The 21,448-nt window shown below is 41.2% G+C and overlaps 1 protein-coding gene across 1 annotated transcript in view; it reads right to left on the reverse strand.

Moving 5' to 3' along the window:
• Positions 1-21,448, reverse strand: part of CD40LG (CD40 ligand) — a 52,737-nt gene that overhangs the window by 23,874 nt on the left and 7,415 nt on the right. Inside the window, exons 3-5 of the mRNA XM_040405603.1 lie at positions 6,349-6,394; positions 5,906-5,956; positions 2,712-2,765 (exon numbers count right to left, since the gene is read on the reverse strand). Of these exons, the coding sequence (XP_040261537.1) occupies positions 2,712-2,765; positions 5,906-5,956; positions 6,349-6,394 (151 nt within the window). The remainder of the gene's footprint in view (positions 1-2,711; positions 2,766-5,905; positions 5,957-6,348; positions 6,395-21,448) is intronic.

Consider the following 21,448-nt stretch of genomic DNA (forward strand, 5'->3'; position numbering starts at 1 on the left):
TCCACAAGCCTAAATGGCAACCTTTCCAGGGCCAGTAATTTGGAAAGCTGCACATTTAGTGCTATGGCCTGTGGGTGGGTGGCTGGGTATTTTTGCTTGGGTTCAAAGGCCTGGGGTAAGGACATTTGGATGCTACGCTGGGACAGGGAAGTGGATGTGGCCACTGATGGTGCTTGCGAAGGTCCAGGTGCATTGCGGGAGGCATCCTCGCCTGCGCCTTTAACAGGGGATTGACCAGCACGTAAAATAGAGGAATAGGAGGCAGTTGTGTGACCCACAGAAACAGATTGTGGACCCAGGCGTTCGTCCCACTTATTATGGTGCTTGGATGCCATGTGGCAGATCATGCTGGTGGTGGTGAGGTTGCTAGTGTTCACGCCCTGGCTCATTTTTGTATGGCACAGGTTGCAAACTACTATTCTTTTGTCTTCCGCACTTTCCTGAAAAAAGCTCCATACTGCAGAACATCTACCCCTTGGCAAGGGAGATTTCTGCAAGGAGGTGCTCCATGGAACAGTTGCGGGCCTGTTTGTTGTGGCCCACCTTCTTCTTTTTGCCACCCACTGCCTCTTCCAGCCTGTTGCGGTGCTGCAGATCCTTCCCCCTTTGTACTGCTGTCCTCGCTTGGTTTTCCACCTTCCCAGGTTGGGTCAGTGACCTCATCGTCCACCACATCCTCTTCCACTTCCTCACTCTGATCAGCCTCCTGATTTGTTGACATAACCACAACCTCAGTGATTGACAACTGTGTCTCATCCTCTTCATCAACCTCTTGAGACAGTAATTGCGGTTGACTCATTGGCAACTATGTCTCATCATCATCCACCTCATTGAACACTAATTGCCGTTCCCCACCGTCACGTTCTTGTGACTGTGGATGTTCAAGAGGTTGGGAATCAGGGCACAAGATCTCATGTCCCTCTTCAAGCGTGCTTGGCGAGAGGGCCAAATCAAGTAATGGCGATGAAAAGAGGTCCTCGGAATTTCTGACTGTGGGATCACTTGTTTGGCCAGACTGTACATGGTGGGAGGAAGGAGGATCAGGGTAAGGATTGTGTTGACCAGACTCCTGGCTACTGAGACTGGACTTGGTGGAAGACAGGGTGGTGCTTAACCGACTGGAAGCATTATCTGCTGCAATCCAACCGACCACCTGCTCGCACTGGGCTGACTTCGCGAGCGTTGTCTTGCGCCACCCTGCAAACTGGAACATGAAGCTAGGTATTGTGGATGATTGTTTTTCTTGTGCTCTGGCAGCAGGCACAGTTTCTCCGTGCACCATCAGCATCACGGCCATTTGCCTGTCCCTTACTGCTCGCCTTCTTAATTTTAAATGTGATAAATGCTTGAAAGTATGTCACACGTACAGTAGCGTAAGATTTGGAAGTGTGTGCGCAAAAAAATTTACAAAGATATTTGTGATGAGGAAATGTTATACAGGACAGGTACCACAGGAAATGTCACTGTTCGCAGTGTCTACGGAAAAAGTAAACTGAATGTCACTGATATTTTAGGGATGCGCACATTTTAAACAGGAGATGTGGCGCTGATATTTTAACTGTCCGCAGCGGACACCGTCTATGGAAAAAGTACACTGGATGTCACTGATATTTTAAGGATGCGCACACACTTTAAGCAGGAGATGTGGCGCGGATAATTTAACTGTCCGTAGCGGACACCGTCTACGGAAAAAGTACACTGGATGTCACTGATATTTTAGGGATGCGCACACTTTACACAGGAGATGTGTCGCAAATTATTTAACTGTCCACAGCGATCAATTACACGGTATTTAGGGCAGGATGCGTGAAAAATATATATTGCTGCTGTTACACGCAATAATCCTTAAAAGGACTTTTGGGTCTCTGAAAAGTTTTTTGTATAAAAATCTTCCTATTACACTCCCTACACTGTCTGGCCCTTCCTATGCACAGCTCTCCCTAACACTGAGCAATTTAGCTCAGTTTGCGCTACAAACATTAATTGCTGCTCTCCCACACAATAGTCCTTACAAGGACTTGTGGGTCTCGGAAACATTTTTGTACAAAAAAAAATATTCAATTACACTCAATTACACTCATTTACATGACGCGTTCCGGCCAGCCAATCACTGTATTGCCAGTAGCCAACATGGATACGGCATTACAGTGAGGCCAGTACTTAGCTGCACGTTTATTGGCTGCGTAGCAGCCAAGAAACGTGCGGGGCGGAGACTTGAGCATGGCGATCGAACACATACGATACTCGGCCGAGTACCGCCATGTGCCGAGCATCGAGATGCTCGAGCCAAACAATTGTTCGGCCGAGCATGCTCGATCAACACTAGTCAGCACTATATAAGTGAGTAAAATAAATAATACATAAAAAAAATAGAGGAGCAGGATCTCTATGCGTGCTTTGTATGAGAGACATCACAGCAGCTTGTCTCCATCCCTCCTGGAGATAATCTCAGTGAAAAAATGATATTTCAAGATGGACACCTAGAGCACTGGGGTCATTTGTTTAAAACATTACTACACGTATGGATGCACAATGTTTAGTTAACTTCTATGTATTTATTTTTTTTCTTCAGCAGGCGCTCTTTCCCCAAGGTTGCCCATATGCACAGTCAAATGTAAAGAACATCAGGTCATGTGAAGAACAATATACAGTAGTAGACGTGGCACTTTCTAGTCGTATAACTAACCACATTGATTTTCCACATCACTCACCCTCTTTGGTGCTGTTGGGTCTGTCTCCCACTAAATGTATGGCAACTGCTGCGTCTGCAACAAAAAACATATTAATAATATGAAAAATCATGTGCACAACAGTACAAGGTAACATTTCTTAAAGCAACCAACAATTGAGGAATAAATTAAGGGCACATATGTATGTCCTAATGATGAGGAGGAAGGCATAGAATTTCTTGATGTATAGCAGGGCGTGCAGTTGAGTGTCATTAGTAGTTGACTGTTGGGGTTATGCGATGATTGGCGTAAAAAATGACAATCCGACATCATATAGTACATGACAATCTCTAGAACCAGCCCTGTACCTCACATGGACCCAGAGATCCCCATTCATTGCGCCAACTGTTCTGCTAGATTCTTTTCAGGCTGGCAGCTCAAGGACATGTCCTTTCTGCTGTAGCTCTTTCCCTGTAACTGCCACAGATTCTAACAGAAGATATGGCTGGTGACAATCGAAGATTTAAATTGAGCACGTGTAAAATAAGGAAAATAAGAAACAGCAGGTGACGCTATACGGATACATTTTATTGAATAGCTCAGTGGCTATAATACATTTTTTTATTACATACAATTAAAAAAGCATTCAGATCCAGGTGCTGGTTTGAAAAAATGTTTAATTGTTTTTGTGGCACAACCCCAATTTCAAAGAAACTAAATAAAGATCTATAAATAATATATAGAAATAGTGCAATTAGATGTATCACAATGTACAGTAGATAATTACATTATAATTACAATTGAAATTATCTGGGAGGGTTCAATAATTCTGTTCATTCTGGGTTCATGACTCAGAAATACATTACCAAAACTACATGACTGCATAATGCACAGAGCAGTGGAAGATGTGTAAAAATAAAGTAATTACAGAATGTGTAAGATAATGTTCACATGTGAATTACTGCATAGCAGATTTACTGCAGATTTTCACAGCATCAAATCCGCAGTTCTTCAAAGGAAATCTGCAGCGGCAAATTTTGCATGTGAATTTTTGTGCTGATTTGCTAGTAGATTTGATGTGGAAAATGGTGCAGATTTTTGCTGCAGATTTTCCACCTGGATTGAGTGACGCTGAATAAAGATAGAAATCAATGGGGAAACCCCCCCCAAAAAATGGGACAATCCCGCAACAGTAATTGACATGCTGAAGATTAAAAAAGCTGCACCCCAGGTCAATTCTCACATGAAAATGTCCTGTAGCATGTGTATGACATTTATAGAAATTCACTGGTTACCTTACTAAGATCCAGATGGAAAATCCACAGAAAATCTGCTGTGTGCGGACAAGACTTAAAGGGGTTCTGTCATGAAAAATATTCTACAGTTTTTAAACCAGCACCTGTATCTGAATAGTTTTTCAATTGCATGTAATAAAAAAATTAGCATAGCCACTGAGTTATTCAATAAAATGTTTCTGTGTAGCGCCACCTGCTGTTTTTTTTATTTTATTTCTTTGTCCTGCTCACTGAGATGGCCGCACATGCTCAATCTCATTCTTCAACTGCCTCCTGAGCTGTGATAGGGAGAGAGCTGCAGCAGAATAGACACGCCCCCTGAGCTGTCAGCTTGATATAAATCTAGCAGAGCAATGAATGGGGAGATCTCTGGATCCATGTGAGGTACAGGGCTTGTTCTAGCTTTATTAGAAAGAGATTGGCAAGTACTAGATGACGTCTGATTTTCATGTTTTACATTAATCATGGGATAACCCCTTTAATACATAATAGACATTTATTGTATGCAAAAGATTCAAAAGAGGTTTAAACTCAAACTCAGAAACCGGTCTAATTATATTCATAATTCTGTGCTGTTTTCTCACTGCCGATCCCCACTTGCCCCTTCCGGTTTATCCTGACATTCACCAGAAGTCACATGACGTGATTACAGCAGCCAATTAAGGCCATTCTGTTATTGTGTCTATGCTGATGGAAATTTCATAGTAATAATTACATTAAATTGTGTTCTTATTTTGAGAATATGTTCAGTTTTTCCACATAGTATCTTGTCTGAAGCTATTTGCAAACAGGAAGTTTAGTTAATGTCACACAGCATTACTTTTGCATAAAATCTAGTTGTATGTTATGAAAATAAACGCTTGTTTGCATATTTACATTGAGCTATACTTCCGGTTAACAAGGCACTTGCATTTTAATAAACCAAGTTTTTTAAAGAATGCAGAGAGGATCTCCTGCTTGGATCTACTAAATGACAGTACGAAGAGCACAGGCAAGTTAGGGCTACATAGCTAGAGAAAAAATGAGAAGGGTTGGCAAGACATCAAGGGTAGTTTTAAGACCACATTAGCACCGAGGAACCTGTCACAATGAAAATGAGTGATGAATGTTATAGAGCAGGAGGAGCTGAGCAGATTGATGTATAGTTTTATGGGAAAAGATTCAGTAAAAGTTGTATTTTATTCATTCAAACATCTGCCCTGTCAAAGTTTCCAAGTCACGTGGACAGCCCTATCAGTGACTGATAGGGCTGCCCACATGATTCATCATGCATAATTAGCTGTCAATTACTGATAGGACTGCCCACAGGACTCCAAAGCTTTCACAGAGCAGAGGTTTAAATGAATAAATTACAAGTTATTCTGGAGAATTTTCCATAAAACTATATATCAGTCTGCTGAGCTCCTCCTGCTTTATAACTTGCTGTCAGCTCTGCATGCCATGACAGTTTCCCTTTTGGCTTCTTGGCCAACATAGATTCCAAAGCCCCCAAGACAATTACCACGGAACATCATTGTACAAAGTTCATCAAGGTATGACACCTTTGGTGCTCCTGGGTGGTGCAAGTGGGAGATTTTGTATCTTTCGATCTTAGGTCCATCAGTCTGCCCTTGTAGCCATACCCTTTATCACATTAGGTTATACTGATTCAATAGGACTTACTGAAGAACCCATTCCGGACAGTCAGAACTGCCATATATGTAGATGTACCTACTTGAGGTCATGCACATGTCCATGTCCAAAAATAGAATCCATGAAACATGGAAGACCTCCTTGTGCTCCCAGTTTTTTTTTCCATTGAATTGACAAGTCTAATCCACAAATAAGAAAACTTTTTTTTCCTAATGCATCTCCTTTTACCATCTCATTATTGTATATGGTGTGACTTATCTATAACAAAACTATCAAAATAAGAGGAATTGAATGTAAAATTCATGTTACCTTTCTTTACTGTAACATCTTTTTCTCCCACATAAGGCATTGGACTTCTATCTAAAATCGAAAACACAAGTAATTGTATTATTTCCTATTTTCTGCTTGCAGCTATGAATCACATCCTATTCTATATACAGCGCCTATGTTCCTGAGATGGAAAAATGAATCTGAATTTTATTTCATAATGGATCGTAATGTTATAATAAATTTTGTTCTATTTTAAATTGATCCTTTGTCTTGTATGGGAATTAGTTGTTGCATATCACCATAGTAAAAGTGACCAATATAATTGGTACATTTGTTACAACTTCTCAAAAAATTTATTTGGCGCTACTTTTAATAATTTAATGAAGGTGCGTGCAGAGTGTCACATGATATCCATCAACCTCAATCTATGGACACACAAGCTGGATATTGTCTTGAAATGATAATGTGAACTTTTATTTTACCTGTTAACTTTTCATGTTTTTCTCCAGAAGGTCCTGTTGGAATGATCTACAGAAAGAAAATGCGTGTTAATACTACGTCTCCATGTTGCTGTATGGCGAGTGACAAAAGGAAAATCTTCCAATTCGTTTGTGTTTGAACTCAATCACATTAAAACAGGAGAAAATCCACAACTCATAACAGATGGTAGCAGCCATTTGTGCCTCCACGATTACTTGATCCAAGTGTGGGACAAGTGGGTATACCTATATGTAATACCATAAACTTGTTTTAAGTACTTAACTGGTAAATGGTGTCAAGAGCAAGGATTTGGCTTTGTTTCTCATGATAGCTCTACTTGGAATAGAAAGGAACTGTACAAAAAAGATGGTTTGCATCTTTCTCTCAAAGGAACAAATGTACTTAGTGAACAACTCCAAGAATTTGCGAAAGAGTATTTAAACTAGGAAGGGGGGGCAAAAGAGTGAAAATAAAAGAGTCCAATTGCCCCCCGAAACAATGCCAGAACAGGTCAGAAGCACAGAGGTTAAGAAATGATAAGCTCAGAGTCCTGTCTACAAATGCTCGCAGTTTAGGTAAAAAAATCAATGAACTCGGGTCAATAATGGCATCTGAGAATGTAGATTTAGTGGCTGTTACGGAGACATGGTTTAATGAAAGAAATGACTGGGACATAACCATACCAGGGTACTCTTTATACAGAAGAGACAGAGAAGGCAAGAAAGGAGGAGGAGTGGCCTTGTATGTGAAAGATAGCATTAAATCTAACCTAATACAAGTTGGTGAGGCTAACATAGAGTCAGTTTCGGTTACGTTGCAGTTTGCTAACCATGCAGTAACTCGTGTAGGTGTGATATATAGACCACCTGGTCAAGTTAAAGAACTAGATGATCTACTAGTTGAAGAAATAGCTAAAATGACAATGAAAGGAGAAGTTATCATTATGGGAGATTTCAATCTTCCAGATATAAACTGGAAAACCAAAATAGCAAGTTCTACCAGGAGTACAGATATTCTAAATTCCCTACTGGGGTTATCTCTACAACAAGTGGTTGAGGAGCCAACCCGGAGGGAGGCCATTTTGGATTTGGTATTCACAAATGGGGATTCGGTATATGATGTCATTGTAGGCGAAACCTTGGGATCTAGTGATCACCAGTCAGTGTGGTTTAATATAAGAACTGTGAAAGAGTCCCACCACACAAAAACAAAAGTTTTAGATTTTAGAAAAACAGACTTTTCAAAAATGAAATTAGTCATAAATGAGTCCTTATCAGACTGGAACGGATTACATGGAGTCCAGGAGAAATGGGACTACTTAAAAGGTGCATTATTGAAGGCAACAGAAAATTGCATTAGACTTGTCAGTAAAAGCAAAAAAACGAGGAGACCACTGTGGTACTCAGCAGAAGTGGCCCAAATCATTAAAAATAAAAAGCTAGCATTTTGTAATTATAAAAAAACCCAGAGCAATGAAGATAAGGAAATCTACAAGATTAGGCAGAGAGAGGCCAAGCAAGTTATAAGAACTTCTAAAGCTCAAGCAGAAGAAAAACTAGCTCAGTCTATGAAAAAAGGGGATAAGACATTCTTCAGATATATAAATGAAAAAAGGAAATTAAAACAAGGAATAACTAAATTAAAAACAAAGGACGGAAGGTATGTAGAAGAGAATAAAGGGCTAGCCGACTGCCTTAATGAATACTTCTGTTCAGTTTTTACAAAAGAAAAAGGAGAAGGACCTCCACTAGAAAGGATGACTAATAAATCGTTTGATGCATGTATCTTTACAGAGGAAGATGTTCTAAGTTTGCTGTCTAAGGTGAAGACAAATAAGTCACAGGGGCCTGATGAGATACACCCAAAATTATTAAAAGAGCTTAGTGGTGAGCTGGCAAAACCGTTAACAGATTTATTTAACCAATCATTAGTAACAGGAGTCGTCCCGGAAGATTGGAAATTGGCAAATGTCGTGCCCATTCACAAGAAAGGTAGTAGGGAGGAATCGAGCAACTATAGACCAGTGAGTCTGACATCAATAGTAGGCAAATTATTGGAAACCCTATTAAAGGATAGGATTGTGGAACATCTAAAATCCCATGGATTGCAAGATGAAAAACAACATGGGTTTACTTCAGGGAGATCATGTCAAACAAATCTTATAGATTTTTTTGACTGGGTGAATAAAATAATAGACGGTGGAGGTGCAGTAGACATCGCATATCTAGATTTTAGTAAGGCTTTTGACACTGTCCCACATAGAAGACTTATCAATAAACTGCAGTCATTGAGCATGGACTCCCATATTGTTGAGTGGATTAGGCAGTGGCTGAGTGACAGACAACAGAGGGTTGTAGTCAATGGAGAACATTCAAAACAAGGTCATGTTACCAGTGGGGTTCCACAGGGATCTGTACTGGGACCAATTTTGTTTAATATCTTCATAAGTGATATTGCAAAAGGCCTCGATGGTAAGGTTTGTCTTTTTGCTGATGACACAAAGATATGTAACAGGGTTGATGTTCCTGGAGGGAAACGCCAAATGGAAAAGGATTTAGGAAAACTAGAAGAATGGTCAGAACTCTGGCAACTGAAATTTAATGTGGATAAGTGCAAGATAATGCACCTGGGGCGTAAAAACCCAAGGGCAGAATATAGAATATTTGACACAGTCCTGACCTCAGTATCTGAGGAAAGGGATTTAGGAGTAATTATTTCAGAAGACTTAAAGGTGGGAAGACAATGTAATAGAGCAGCACGAAATGCCAGCAGAATGCTTGGATGTATAGGGAGAGGTATAAGCAGTAGAAAGAGTGAAGTGCTTATGCCGCTGTACAGAACACTGGTGAGACCTCACTTGGAGTATTGTGCGCAGTACTGGAGGCCATATCTCCAGAAGGATATAGATACTCTAGAGAGAGTTCAGAGAAGAGCTACTAAACTAGTACATGGATTGCAGGATAAAACTTACCAGGAAAGGTTAAAGGACCTTAATATGTATAGCTTGGAAGAAAGAAGAGACAGAGGGGATATGATAGAAACTTTTAAATACATAAAGGGAATCAACTCGGTAAAGGAGGAGAGCATATTTAAAAGAAGAAAAACTACCACAAGAGGACACAGTTTTAAATTAGAGGGGCAAAGGTTTAAAAGTAATATAAGGAAGTATTACTTTACTGAGAGAGTAGTGGATGCATGGAATAGCCTTCCTGCAGAAGTGGTAGCTGCAAATACAGTGAAGGGGTTTAAGCATGCATGGGATAGGCATAAGGCTATCCTTCATATAAGATAGGGCCAGGGACTATTCATAGGATTCAGATATATTGGGCAGACTAGATGGGCCAAATGGTTCTTATCTGCCGACACATTCTATGTTTCTATGTTAACAAAAAAGAACAGGTGTGATTACAGGAAATGTTACCCATTATCTATCTATCTATCTATCTATCTATCTATCTATCTATCTATCTATCCCATATATATCATCTATCGATCTATCTAGGACAGAAGACAACTCATTAGTAAACCAGCTTAATTAAATACGATATGCTCCCATTGTCTGATATGTGAAACCCCTTTAAATCCATGACATGATGGTGCTAGAAGTGTTTCTAGTTTAAATGCATTATATTATAGTGCAGGAAGGGTTTCCAACATTTATTTTCCCCCCATGATGTTCAATGGGATGATAGAGCTCAGGTTTATCCTGGAGTGTTCCTGGAGAGTTATCTTACATGCATCTAAGACCCGCATCTAAATCGAAAAGGGAGCGGGCAAAGTGGTGGCTGGAGGACTCTGGTCTGGCCACCACCAAACGCTCTCCCCATTAAAGTGACCGGCCACTGCTCCCATTCACTTCTTTGGGCCCAACGGAAATAACAGAGCCAGTGCCCCATAGAAATGAATAGATGACAGCTGTGCATGCGCAATGCACCCTCCAACACTTTCAGGGCTCCGTTTAGGGACCCGCACCTATCAGACAATGGGGGCATATCCTAGCAATATGCCCTCATTGTCTCAGATGAGAAAACCCCTTAAAGGTATCCTTTGTCCTGAAATGGGTCATATATAGCTTGTGGTGTATGTGTGAGCTAATTGTCATACTTGCCAACATTTCAATTGGCAAAATCGGGCATATAAGCACCACCCCAGGAAATCCCCAAACCTGTCTAACTTATGGGTGGAGTTTGCGTTAACCCTGCCCATTTTTGGCCCAGGACAGCGCAAATTTGCCAGGACTGTCTCTGAAAATCAGGGACAGTCCTGGCAAATTCAGGAAGTTGGCAATTATGTTAAGTTGTATGGGGTTTCGCTCTGGCAGACAGGATTAGCGGACACAGTATAGAGGCAACAACAAGTTCTTTGGATCAAACAGTTCAGTGTTTTATTCACACTTTAGGCAAGTGACAAAACAAGCAGTCATAAGCAAACAAAAAGTCACCTTGCGGTGTTGGTGGTAATTCACACCATGCTGCAATTCTGCCTCAAAGAGTCCTTGACCATAGCAGCACCAACCTGTTTTCACGCCAAACAGGTAGCAAGCCTTCATCCAGACACAAGGCTCCCAGATCCCAACACAGAGACCTGGCTTCTGAGTCCAACTGCCTATTTAAGGACAGCCAGGTGCTGCGAAACCCGGACTGGCACTTAAAATCCGGTCTGGTATTTGACCTCATCTGGCTGTAAATCAGCCCAGCAGCACATGCTGGGAGGAAAATACCTGTTTTCCCAGACGAAACCTCTCACTGTGTTACAGTTGCTACAGATGCAAAAGTCTGTAAAGAAATCTCATATAGCTAATCATAGACTGTGCACCAACTGCAGACAGCCTATTCCTGATGACAATATAGGAGATGTCTGCACCATTGTCTCCCAGCTGAAAGTGCATACACAGCCAAATAGGTTGTTGAATGGTTTAGGCTTGTTTCACACTCGGGTGAAACAGATCCGGCAGGCTGTTCTGGACAGGAACAGCCTGTCAGATCCGTCCTTGCCGGGTGAAGCCATGTGCTGCTGACATTCTGTCTGGCCCCATTCACTATAATGGGGGCCAGCAGAGATCCGTCCGCAACCCTGCAAAATGCAGAGGAGTGGCCGAACAAATACTGCTGCACGAAGTAGTTTTCATCCGGCAATTGACAGCAGTATTACACTGCAAGATGATCACTAACGACCATTCACAAAAATCGAAAAATCAGCCAGAGTAATATAGCCTTTAGTCGTGGCACTAACTGCAGCCCTAAGGTGAGAAGGTAAGTTTGTAGTGACTTTCTAGGATGACTGGTTCATTAACACTCCCTCAGAGGAGTTATTTGCAATTACCAAAAGTCAATATTAATACTGTCTCAATCTCTCATATTCTAGGCTTCCGGTTAGACTCCAGAAACACTCGGAAGTTTCGATTCAGCTTTGATTCAAGCGCAATATGCCAACAGAGTACGAATCCTTTCTGGACCATTGTTGCTGGCACAGGAAAATAAATCTTCGCCGACCAGGCGTGCGGTCTGCACAACCGAATAACCACCAGGAAGTGGTGAAGATACGGTAAAAAGACTGCTTTGACTTTGTATATCCTTTACCTCCTGTCTATTGGACTGACGGCTATACCAGAGGTTCGCACATAAGAGTTTCGTATGTTGATCATATCAAGCCAACAGTGGTCACATACCCTACTGTTGAGTATATAAGTGACTCTATATTTTACCACTGGAAATAGAATCTGGAGGACTTCTAACATCTATGTGGTTTTTGATCATGTATATTAATCGACTTTAGATTATTCATTCGATCCATCCATTTGATCTATTACCTACTATCGGATTTTTGTCCGATCATTCACCTGATTTTCTGGTATATTAACCATCCATCTTGGTATATCAACTATCCAGGTTTATACTTGATTTTCTGGTATAATTACCATCTGATCATTCGCTTGATTTTCTGGTACATCAACCATCCGGGAGTGTCATATTATTTGTTTTTGTCACATATTTTAGTATGAAGGTTTATGGTTTTATGTTTAATAAATTTAACAATTTGATGCAACTCCCTATGCTTTGAGTGCCCGTTACATACACATATTCTTGTTGCTTAATCTCTCACAGGAGCGGATCCAAGAAATCAAGGTGGATGTGAGGTCTAAAGTCCCATCACCAAGTGCCAGTCAGGACAGCTCTGAGAGTTCTAGAGAGTCTGACCTCATCTATAGCAGCTCTACCATGGGCATTAGTGCACATTTACACATTGCAAACCAGCATCCTTATAGGATGAAATCGGCATCTATCAACTCCTGGTTTGTTGTTTTTTGATGATCAGGCCAGAAACTTGGGAAGACCATTCTTATGGTTACATCCGAGAAATATTGCACAATGCAGATTATTTCTGGCCATTCCGGTAACTCTGACAATGGATGCCTCAGCCACAGGTTGGGGAGAACACATGTTCTTTGAGTTCAGAGGAAGTTGTCTCCTTAAAAAAAGTATCTGTAGTCCAATATCAGTTATATATTAGGAGTGATATATCTAGCCCTTCATTATAGCATACTCAGTGGTGGTGCAAACAGATGATATCTCCGCCATGTGCTTAATCAACAAACTGGACAGGACTCGCTCTGCCCCACGGAACAGTCAACGCAGTGAAATTATGACTTGAGCAGTGGAATGTTAAACAATAGGCAGCCATCCACATTCAAGGTGCTCTGAATGTTCAGGTGGACCTGTTAAGCAGGTCATAGTTGAAGCAGGAAAAACGGGCTCTCAACAACTGCGTTTTCAAACAGATTGTACGCGGATAGGGTACCTCCACTTAGTGTAGTGGCAACAGCTTCCAATACCAAGCTCAAAAGGTTCTGATCCCTAAACCCAGAGAATAGATGGCCTGTCTTTCAGCTGTAAAGGAATTTTCATATAAGTTCTGTGCTCAGGAAAATCAAATGACAATCTCAGCCATAGCCGTAATTCTTGACTGGCCAGGAGGGCATGTTACCTCACTTGCTACAACTTTCCAGAGGAAATTATTGAAGATTAACAGTCTGTCCAGAGCTTCTGGTTCAAGCGGGCCTACAGCATCCAAGCCAGAGATGTTTCAGCTTGCAACCTGGAATCTGATGGTTTAAGACTGAAGAAGAGCTTGCTAGACGTGGAGGTAGAAACATTTCTGGCAGCATGCCGGCTACTGATAAAGTGTATAGTACAAAGTTTCAAGGTCTGGTGTAATAAGAAACAGGTAAAGAATCCTGATCTTTCTAAAGTCTAAAGGCTGTATTGCACAGCCCGATGTGGAAGATGATTGTCGAGAGGGAAGTGTTCCCTCCCGGCAATTGCCTGCTCACTAGTGGAGGAGACCGCTGCTAGTACATGGTTTGTCCCCATGCTGTATAGTGATTTGCTGGTGGCAGATCTTGATTAGACATCAAGATCTGACTCCTGCAAATGATCATTTTTTAACATGTCAAAAGATTTGGATTGCCTGATGAACAAGATTCTCAGCCATGTCTCCTGTTCCAACTTGAGATCAGTCTATTCTCCTCAAGGCCCTGGTTGAATCTCCATTTGAGCCTCTTACAAAAGCACCACTAAGGTTTTATTTCTGGTGGCAATTGCATCAGCCAAGAAGGTGTCAGAATTGCAAGCTCTATCATGTAAAGTGCCTTATCAGAAGGTACATCAGAAAGGCATGATTTTAATGTTTATGCCTTAGTTACTACCAAAGGTCTTATCTGACATTAATGTTAATCAAGAAATTCATCTACCGTCTTACTATCAGAATCCTCAATCAGTTGAAGCTTGATTTACTGAACGTTAAAAGCACAGTATGTCTGTTCATACAAAGGGCTGGTTCCTTCAGGTCAGCTAACCAGACGGTTATACAATATGAGGGTAATAGAGAGGCATGAAAGCCAGCAAGGCTACACTGGCTACTTGGATCAGGAATACTACTAAGGCCTCATGCACACGGCTGTTGTGCGGCCGTTCTGTGCATTGGAGACCGCAATTTTTTGCATCACAAATTGAATACCCATTTACGGGCCGTTTTTTTGCATTCTGTATACGGTCCATATACGGAACCATTCATTTCAATAGTTCCGTATGGGTCCGCAAATGGTTCCGTATGGTTCCGTATGGGTCCGCAAAAAACGGAACACATACGGAAATGCATCCGTATTGCTTCCGTATCCGTTCCGTTTTTGCGGAACCATCTATTGAAAATTTCATGCCCAGCCCAATCCTTTCTATGTAACTACTGTATATGCCATACGGAAAAACGGAACGGAAACACAACGGAAACAAAAAACGGAACAACGGATCCATTTAAAACGGACTGCAAAACACTGAAAAACATACAGTCGTGTGAAAGAGGCCTAACTGATTTTTCTGTCAATGTAGTTGTGTGAGAGCTTGTTTTTTGCAGGACGGGCTTTAATTTTTACTGGTACAATTTTGGGGTCTATATGACTTTTTAAGCGCTTTTTATTCTATTTTTTAGGAGGTGAAGTTGGCGGTGTGTTTTTTATTTTTATGGGGTTCTCCATGTGGTATATTCGATATAATAATGTTATTCTGTGGGTTGATACGGTTATGGCGACACCAAATTTCTTCGTTTTTTTCATGTTGTACCACTTTTATATCATAAAATCACTTTTTGTTAAACTTTTTTTTTTACATCACCAAAATCTAAGACCCATAACTTTTTTTTATTTTTCTGTCAACATAGTTGTATGAGGCCTTAATATTTGCGGGATGGGCTGTAGTTTTCATTGGTATCATTTTTGGGATGCATATGACTTTTTGATCGCTTTTGATCAATTTTCTTGGGAGGTAAGGCAAAAAAAAACTGCAATTCCACCATAGTTTTTTTATTTAGCTTTTTTGTACAGTGTTCACCACGCGGGATTAGTACCATGATCATTTTATAGATCAGGTCATTACGGACACGGCGATACCAATTATGTGTAGTTTATTTTATGTTTTTCATATTTTTATCTCTTATAAAATAGCTGATATGGGAAAAGTCAATTCATTTTATTTTTAATTTACATTTTTATTAATTTTTCTACATCGATTTACAGTGAAAAGAAAAAGCGGAGGTAAGATACATCAGTGCCGGAGACCACGAGGGATGCCAGGCTGAGGCACAGTACCCCACTCCCCACACTGAAACTTCAGAACTGTGAGTAATAGCCTGCAAATACAGGAGTTGTTGAATGTAATTACACATTGGCTATGAGACTATAATACCGGTGTAAAAGAGGGCCGAATGGTTCATCTAATCTATATCAAGCTACAGACGGATGTTTGCTTATATGAAATAATGAGCCAATATATGGTTCCATATGTGATGTGAATATCCATCTACACATTTAAGTGGACTATGCCTGCTTGATTCTACAACTATATATAAGAATGATGGGCAATCATGCGGCTTCTTAACCATAATGTGAACATTCTCTTAATCCAAATATGACTACTTACTTATGCACTGAGGAATCCTGAATTCGATATAGGTGGACCACCCCGTTTGTTCTATTTTATTTTACAGTTATTAGGATCTCTTAATTTACATATTGTGAAGTGAACATCTATCTACACATTCAAGTGGACTATGCCTGCTTGATATTTACAACTATATGATGAGCGATCATGCATTTTTTTTAACGTTAATGTGAACACTCTCTTGATCTAAATGTGAACACTTTCCTATACATTGAGGAATCCTGAATCTGATATAGGTGGACCACCTTGCCTGTTTCAATTTACAGCTATTGGGACATTTGTAACCTATCAATATACACTGCTCAAAAAAATAAAGGGAACACTTAAACAACACAATGTAACTCCAAGTCAATCACACTTCTGTGAAATCAAACTGTCCACTTAGGAAGCAACACTGAGTGACAATCAATTTCACATGCTGTTGTGCAAATGGGATAGACAACAGGTGGAAATTATAGGCAATTAGCAAGACACCCCCAATAAAGGAGTGGTTCTGCAGGTGGTGACTACAGACCACTTCTCAGTTCCTATGCTTCCTGGCTGATGTTTTGGTCACTTTTGAATGCTGGCGGTGCTTTCACTCTAGTGGTAGCATGAGACGGAGTCTACAACCCACACAAGTGGCTCAGGTAGTGCAGCTTATCCAGGATGGCACATCAATGCGAGCTGTGGCAAGAAGGTTTGCTGTGTCTGTCAGCGTAGTGTCGAGAGCATGGAGGAGCTACCAGGAGACAGGCCAGTACATCAGGAGACGTGGAGGAGGCCGTAGGAGGGCAACAACCCAGCAGCAGGACCGCTACCTCCGTCTTTGTGCAAGGAGGAACAGGAGGAGCACTGCCAGAGCCCTGCAAAATGATCTCCAGCAGGCCACAAATGTGCATGTGTCTGCTCAAACGGTCAGAAACAGACTCCATGAGGGTGATATGAGGGCCCGACGTCCACAGGTGGGGGTTGTGCTTACAGCCCAACACTGTGCAGGACGTTTAGCATTTGCCAGAGAACACCAAGATTGGCAAATTGCCACTGGCGCCCTGTGCTCTTCACAGATGAAAGCAGGTTCACACTGAGCACATGTGACAGACGTGACAGAGTCTGGAGACACCGTGGAGAACGTTCTGCTGCCTGCAACATCCTCCAGCATGACCGGTTTGGCATTGGGTCAGTAATGGTGTGGGGTGGCATTTCTTTGGAGGGCCGCACAGCCCTCCATGTGCTCGCCAGAGGTAGCCTGACTGCCATTAGGTACCGAGATGAGATCCTCAGATCCCTTGTGAGACCATATGCTGGTGCGGTTGGCCCTGGGTTTCTCCTAATGCAAGACAATGCTAGACCTCATGTGGCTGGAGTGTGTCAGCAGTTCCTGCAAGACGAAGGCATTTATGCTATGGACTGGCCCGCCCGTTCCCCAGACCTAAATCCAATTGAGCACATCTGGGACATCATGTCTCGCTCTATCCACCAAGGTCACGCTGCACCACAGACTGTCCAGGAGTTGGCAGATGCTTTAGTCCAGGTCTGGGAGTATATCCCTCAGGAGACCGTCCGCCACCTCATCAGGAGCATGCACAGGCATTGTAGGGAGGTCATACAGGCACGTGGAGGCCACACACACTACTGAGCCTCATTTTGACTTGTTTTAAGGACATTACATCAAAGTTGGAACAGCCTGTAGTGTGTTTTTCCACTTTAATTTTGAGTGTGACTCCAAATCCAGACCTCCATGGGTTGAAAAATTGGATTTCCATTTTTTAATTCTTGTGTGATTTTGTTGTCAGCACATTCAACTATGTAAAGAACAAAGTATTTCAGAAGAATATTTAATTAACTCAGATCTAGGATGTGTTATTTTTGTGTTCCCTTTATTTTTTTGAGCAGTGTATATTATATTTTGTTTTTTATCTTATCTAGTTTCTATTGTTTGTATTATATTGTAGTAATAAATAATTTTGCATCCACATATGCCGAATTGAGTGAGTGCCTGTTTATGTTTATTACATAATACTATCAGTTTTACACTGATAGATGGCAACACTGGACTGAACACTGGGGGATGGGGGGGGGGGGGTTCATAGATCGATGCAGGGGGCACAGATAGGGCCCACAGATCAGGGACACTGAGCCCATACTACCTGAGTGCAGATCAGAGCCTGAAACAGGCACTTTTACACTGCTGCGATCTGATTGGTTAGTCTGCACAGACTAACCAATCGGATCAATCGCCGGCAAGGGACCACTCTGATTGGTCCCTTGCCAGCATTACTGGACTGTACGCTGTCTGTGACAGCAGCAGTGCAGAGGCAGAAGCTTTAATCCAAGCGCTTTGCAGTGCTTGGATTAAAGAGCTGCCATAATGTTTACATGCGTACTATCTGCAAGGGGCATGTGCAGATAGGACGTATATAGCCGTATGGCAGTCGGGAAGGGATTAAGGCTGCAACTTCTACTCCCCCACTGTTTAATACTGCTTTTTATATCCCCTTGTGTGTGTTGCCTGAGGGACGATAAGGAAAGACAAAATTTGCAAAAAAAAAAATTCAAAGCCTGAGAAGCGTGCTTTCTACACTCGTGCAACAAAGTTATGCACCATGACACGCAAAAATGCGCAAAAGGTTACAGTCCATCGCAGACCCTCTCCATAAGAGAAGGGCCCCGAATAAACCTTTGCCAGTCCCTCCGGGCCAGAAGGCTCCGGCAAAGGACCGAGACAAAACAGGCCCAGGCAACCCTCAGCCAAAGCTGAGGGTACGCCAAGTCTGTGCACCGGCTTTCACCTAGGTTGCTACCCAAGGTGTCGGCACAGAGCTTCAACAAGGCTAGGCTCTTCCCGGGGGGGAACCCAAAGGGTTTTGCAGGGAGTTGCAGAACCAGGATGGCCACACACACCCCTAGACCTCTAGGCTGGTACCCAAGAAATCCGTGTGACAAACAAACGTGGAAAGTGAAAAAAAAAATTAAATCAATAGTGTCCTGAAGCTCAGTCCGGACATTCAGCCAGAATTATAAAAATTCCTCCTCCTTAAGCCAAGCCTGATGGCCGGGCAAAGAATCGAGATGTGTGCGCTGAAAATGTGAGAAAGTGAACTGCGTGCAAATGTGCCATCACTCAGTGGGGTCCCATCCCCCAGTGAGTTCAGGCACCCCAGGCTCACCTCTCATGGGGCACTTCTGCACCTTGGGCTTTTAAACATCTCAGCTCCTGGCTTAGATCCAGCAGAGCCCTTGTTCACCTAGCATAGGGCACTAATGGCCCAAGCCATACACCCTAGAGATGCTGTGTGGTTCTCTGCTCTACAGTACATCCTGGCAGGGCTGCCTACCAGGAATCTAAGAACAGATACTACACTTGACCTAACCAAAAGGCCGAAAAGGCAGCACATATTTCCCTCCCTAAAATAGGCATTGCTTGGAAAAAACACATTTGGCTAGTGGTTGTGTACTACTTTATAGGGGTAGTTAATTATGCTGATTTACTAATGATTTGTCTTCTGTCCTGACGGGAGGAGCAAGATATTAACCTTTTTGTGTGTGCTGCCTTTGGACTCAAGGAAAGGTACATTTCGGTAAGCAAATTTACTCTGTTACATATCTATCTATCGTTATATATCATATCACATATATTATCTATCTATATCTATCTATCAATCTATCTATCTACCTAATCTATTTATCTACTGCTAAAACAAAACCTATGATGTAAATCATAGCCTCGATTTCTAATCCTTTATTTCACACTTGGGCATGATTGAACATATATAGAAGTGACTGAATAAAATATCAACATAATTTCAATCACCCAAGATTGTATACATTCTACCTCTCCTCCCACCTATTTACATTTTCCCCACTTGTTAAATCCTTTACTACTGTCTTTTTTTAACTCTTAAAACTATATTATTGAAATCATGCATATACAGGTTTAATGGTTCCATCTAGTAAGAATGGAAATGTTTATCACCATTGTTGTGTGGAATTTTGTTACACATTTTGTTAGTTTTTTTAATTTACTATTTGTGGGGGTTACATTCTGGATAAGGGTGCCCTCATCATAGCTGCTGTGACACTTTCCAAGCTTGTAATTTCCTTTTCTCACAGGTCTCTGAAAAGTGACTTGTAGAATTATCAACCTGTTCTGGAAGATTACAATGCCTGCATCTTACATAGATATGAGTCATTTTTTACCTTTGTAAAATGTGCGTTGAATATTTCAGCATTTTCATGAAGAGGAGCTCTGAATGTGTGCTCAACTCTCCTCTTTTATCAGGGAACAGGAAACCCGTGTGATCTAGGAACTAATCCTTATTCTTGATGGTGCGCCATTACTCCTTACCAGTTGACAGGTTGTCATTGTCATCAACAAAGGCTTCTTTCTACCGAAACCAATGACAATAACCGATGTTCAGAAACTAGACCAATGCGTAATTGACTAAATCCAAGCTGAGCACTGGGACCACCATTACTCTAATAAGTCTGACAAATTTTCACCTACCTCAATAGTTTTTGAAAAGTGTTAAGAAACAAGGAAGTAGCTAAGAAGAGTCAGAAAAATTGCTACAACTGACTTTTCCAGGGAGAACCATGGCCAGTCGGTGCTGGGATTAGTGGTCCTACAAGGAGTTAAAAGGAGTATTTATTTTTTATAAAATGGCCACTGTGTGTGAAATATGAAAAAATAATCCTTAGGCTGCTGAAGAATTATATTATCACACCAAATGTTTACAAAAGCTAAACAACAGGGTCCAAGTTGAGGTGGCATGGTGTCCAGGGGGTCCTACACATTCATTTTTATGTTGCCCTGGTATTTTGTACCGGTGTCCTACTGTCAGCAACTTTGTGGTTTGAGACTAAACAGAAGCATCACTTTTAATGTGATTTTAGTGTTTTTTAGACCACAGAATACCGTAAGTGAAGATATTAATTTGCATAGTCATATCGCCTGAATGCAAAGTAAATGTGAAAACTGACAGTTAATCGTCTGTTGGGGGTTAAGGCTGTGACTTTCATTTTTATTTAGGAAATGGCTTACAAACACAATTTCATTTATGTAGGAGTCAGTTAGTTGGGTCTTTATGGCACTTACAACTTACATGTTAATGTTTTTTATTCACACTTATTCTCTTGGTCTTCCTCCAGATATTAAAGAAATGTGTATATATGTGTCTATGTCTATACTTTTGTATTAGTTAAGCCTTAACTCAAGATGTACATTTTTTAAAAGTTACAATATTCATACATTTTAGATTATTCAGAGCTGTATACTTTTACAAGATTTTTTTTAAACTGTAAATTTTTATTTACTTTTGACTAAAACTAACAGATATAAGAGTAGTAGGGGAAACAAAAGGAGCCCCTCAAGAGCAAAAATAACAGAATGGTGCAGATGTATCTATGACGTACTCAAGTTCAACCATGGGGTACAATCATCATCAAGACCCAGAATAAGGGGAATGGGGAATGGGGTGTGACTACTATACTCCACCCAGGATGCCCAACAACTTTTCCAAATTTTACAAGAGTTTTGAACAAAGATGGCAATTTAACAAGCAATCACAAAAAGAAATGTAACTCAAATAGCAAACCACAGAACTTCCTCTAATTTCCAATTTGTTATAAC

Source organism: Bufo bufo, chromosome 8, assembly GCF_905171765.1.
Source record: "Bufo bufo chromosome 8, aBufBuf1.1, whole genome shotgun sequence".
Taxonomy (NCBI): domain Eukaryota; kingdom Metazoa; phylum Chordata; class Amphibia; order Anura; family Bufonidae; genus Bufo; species Bufo bufo.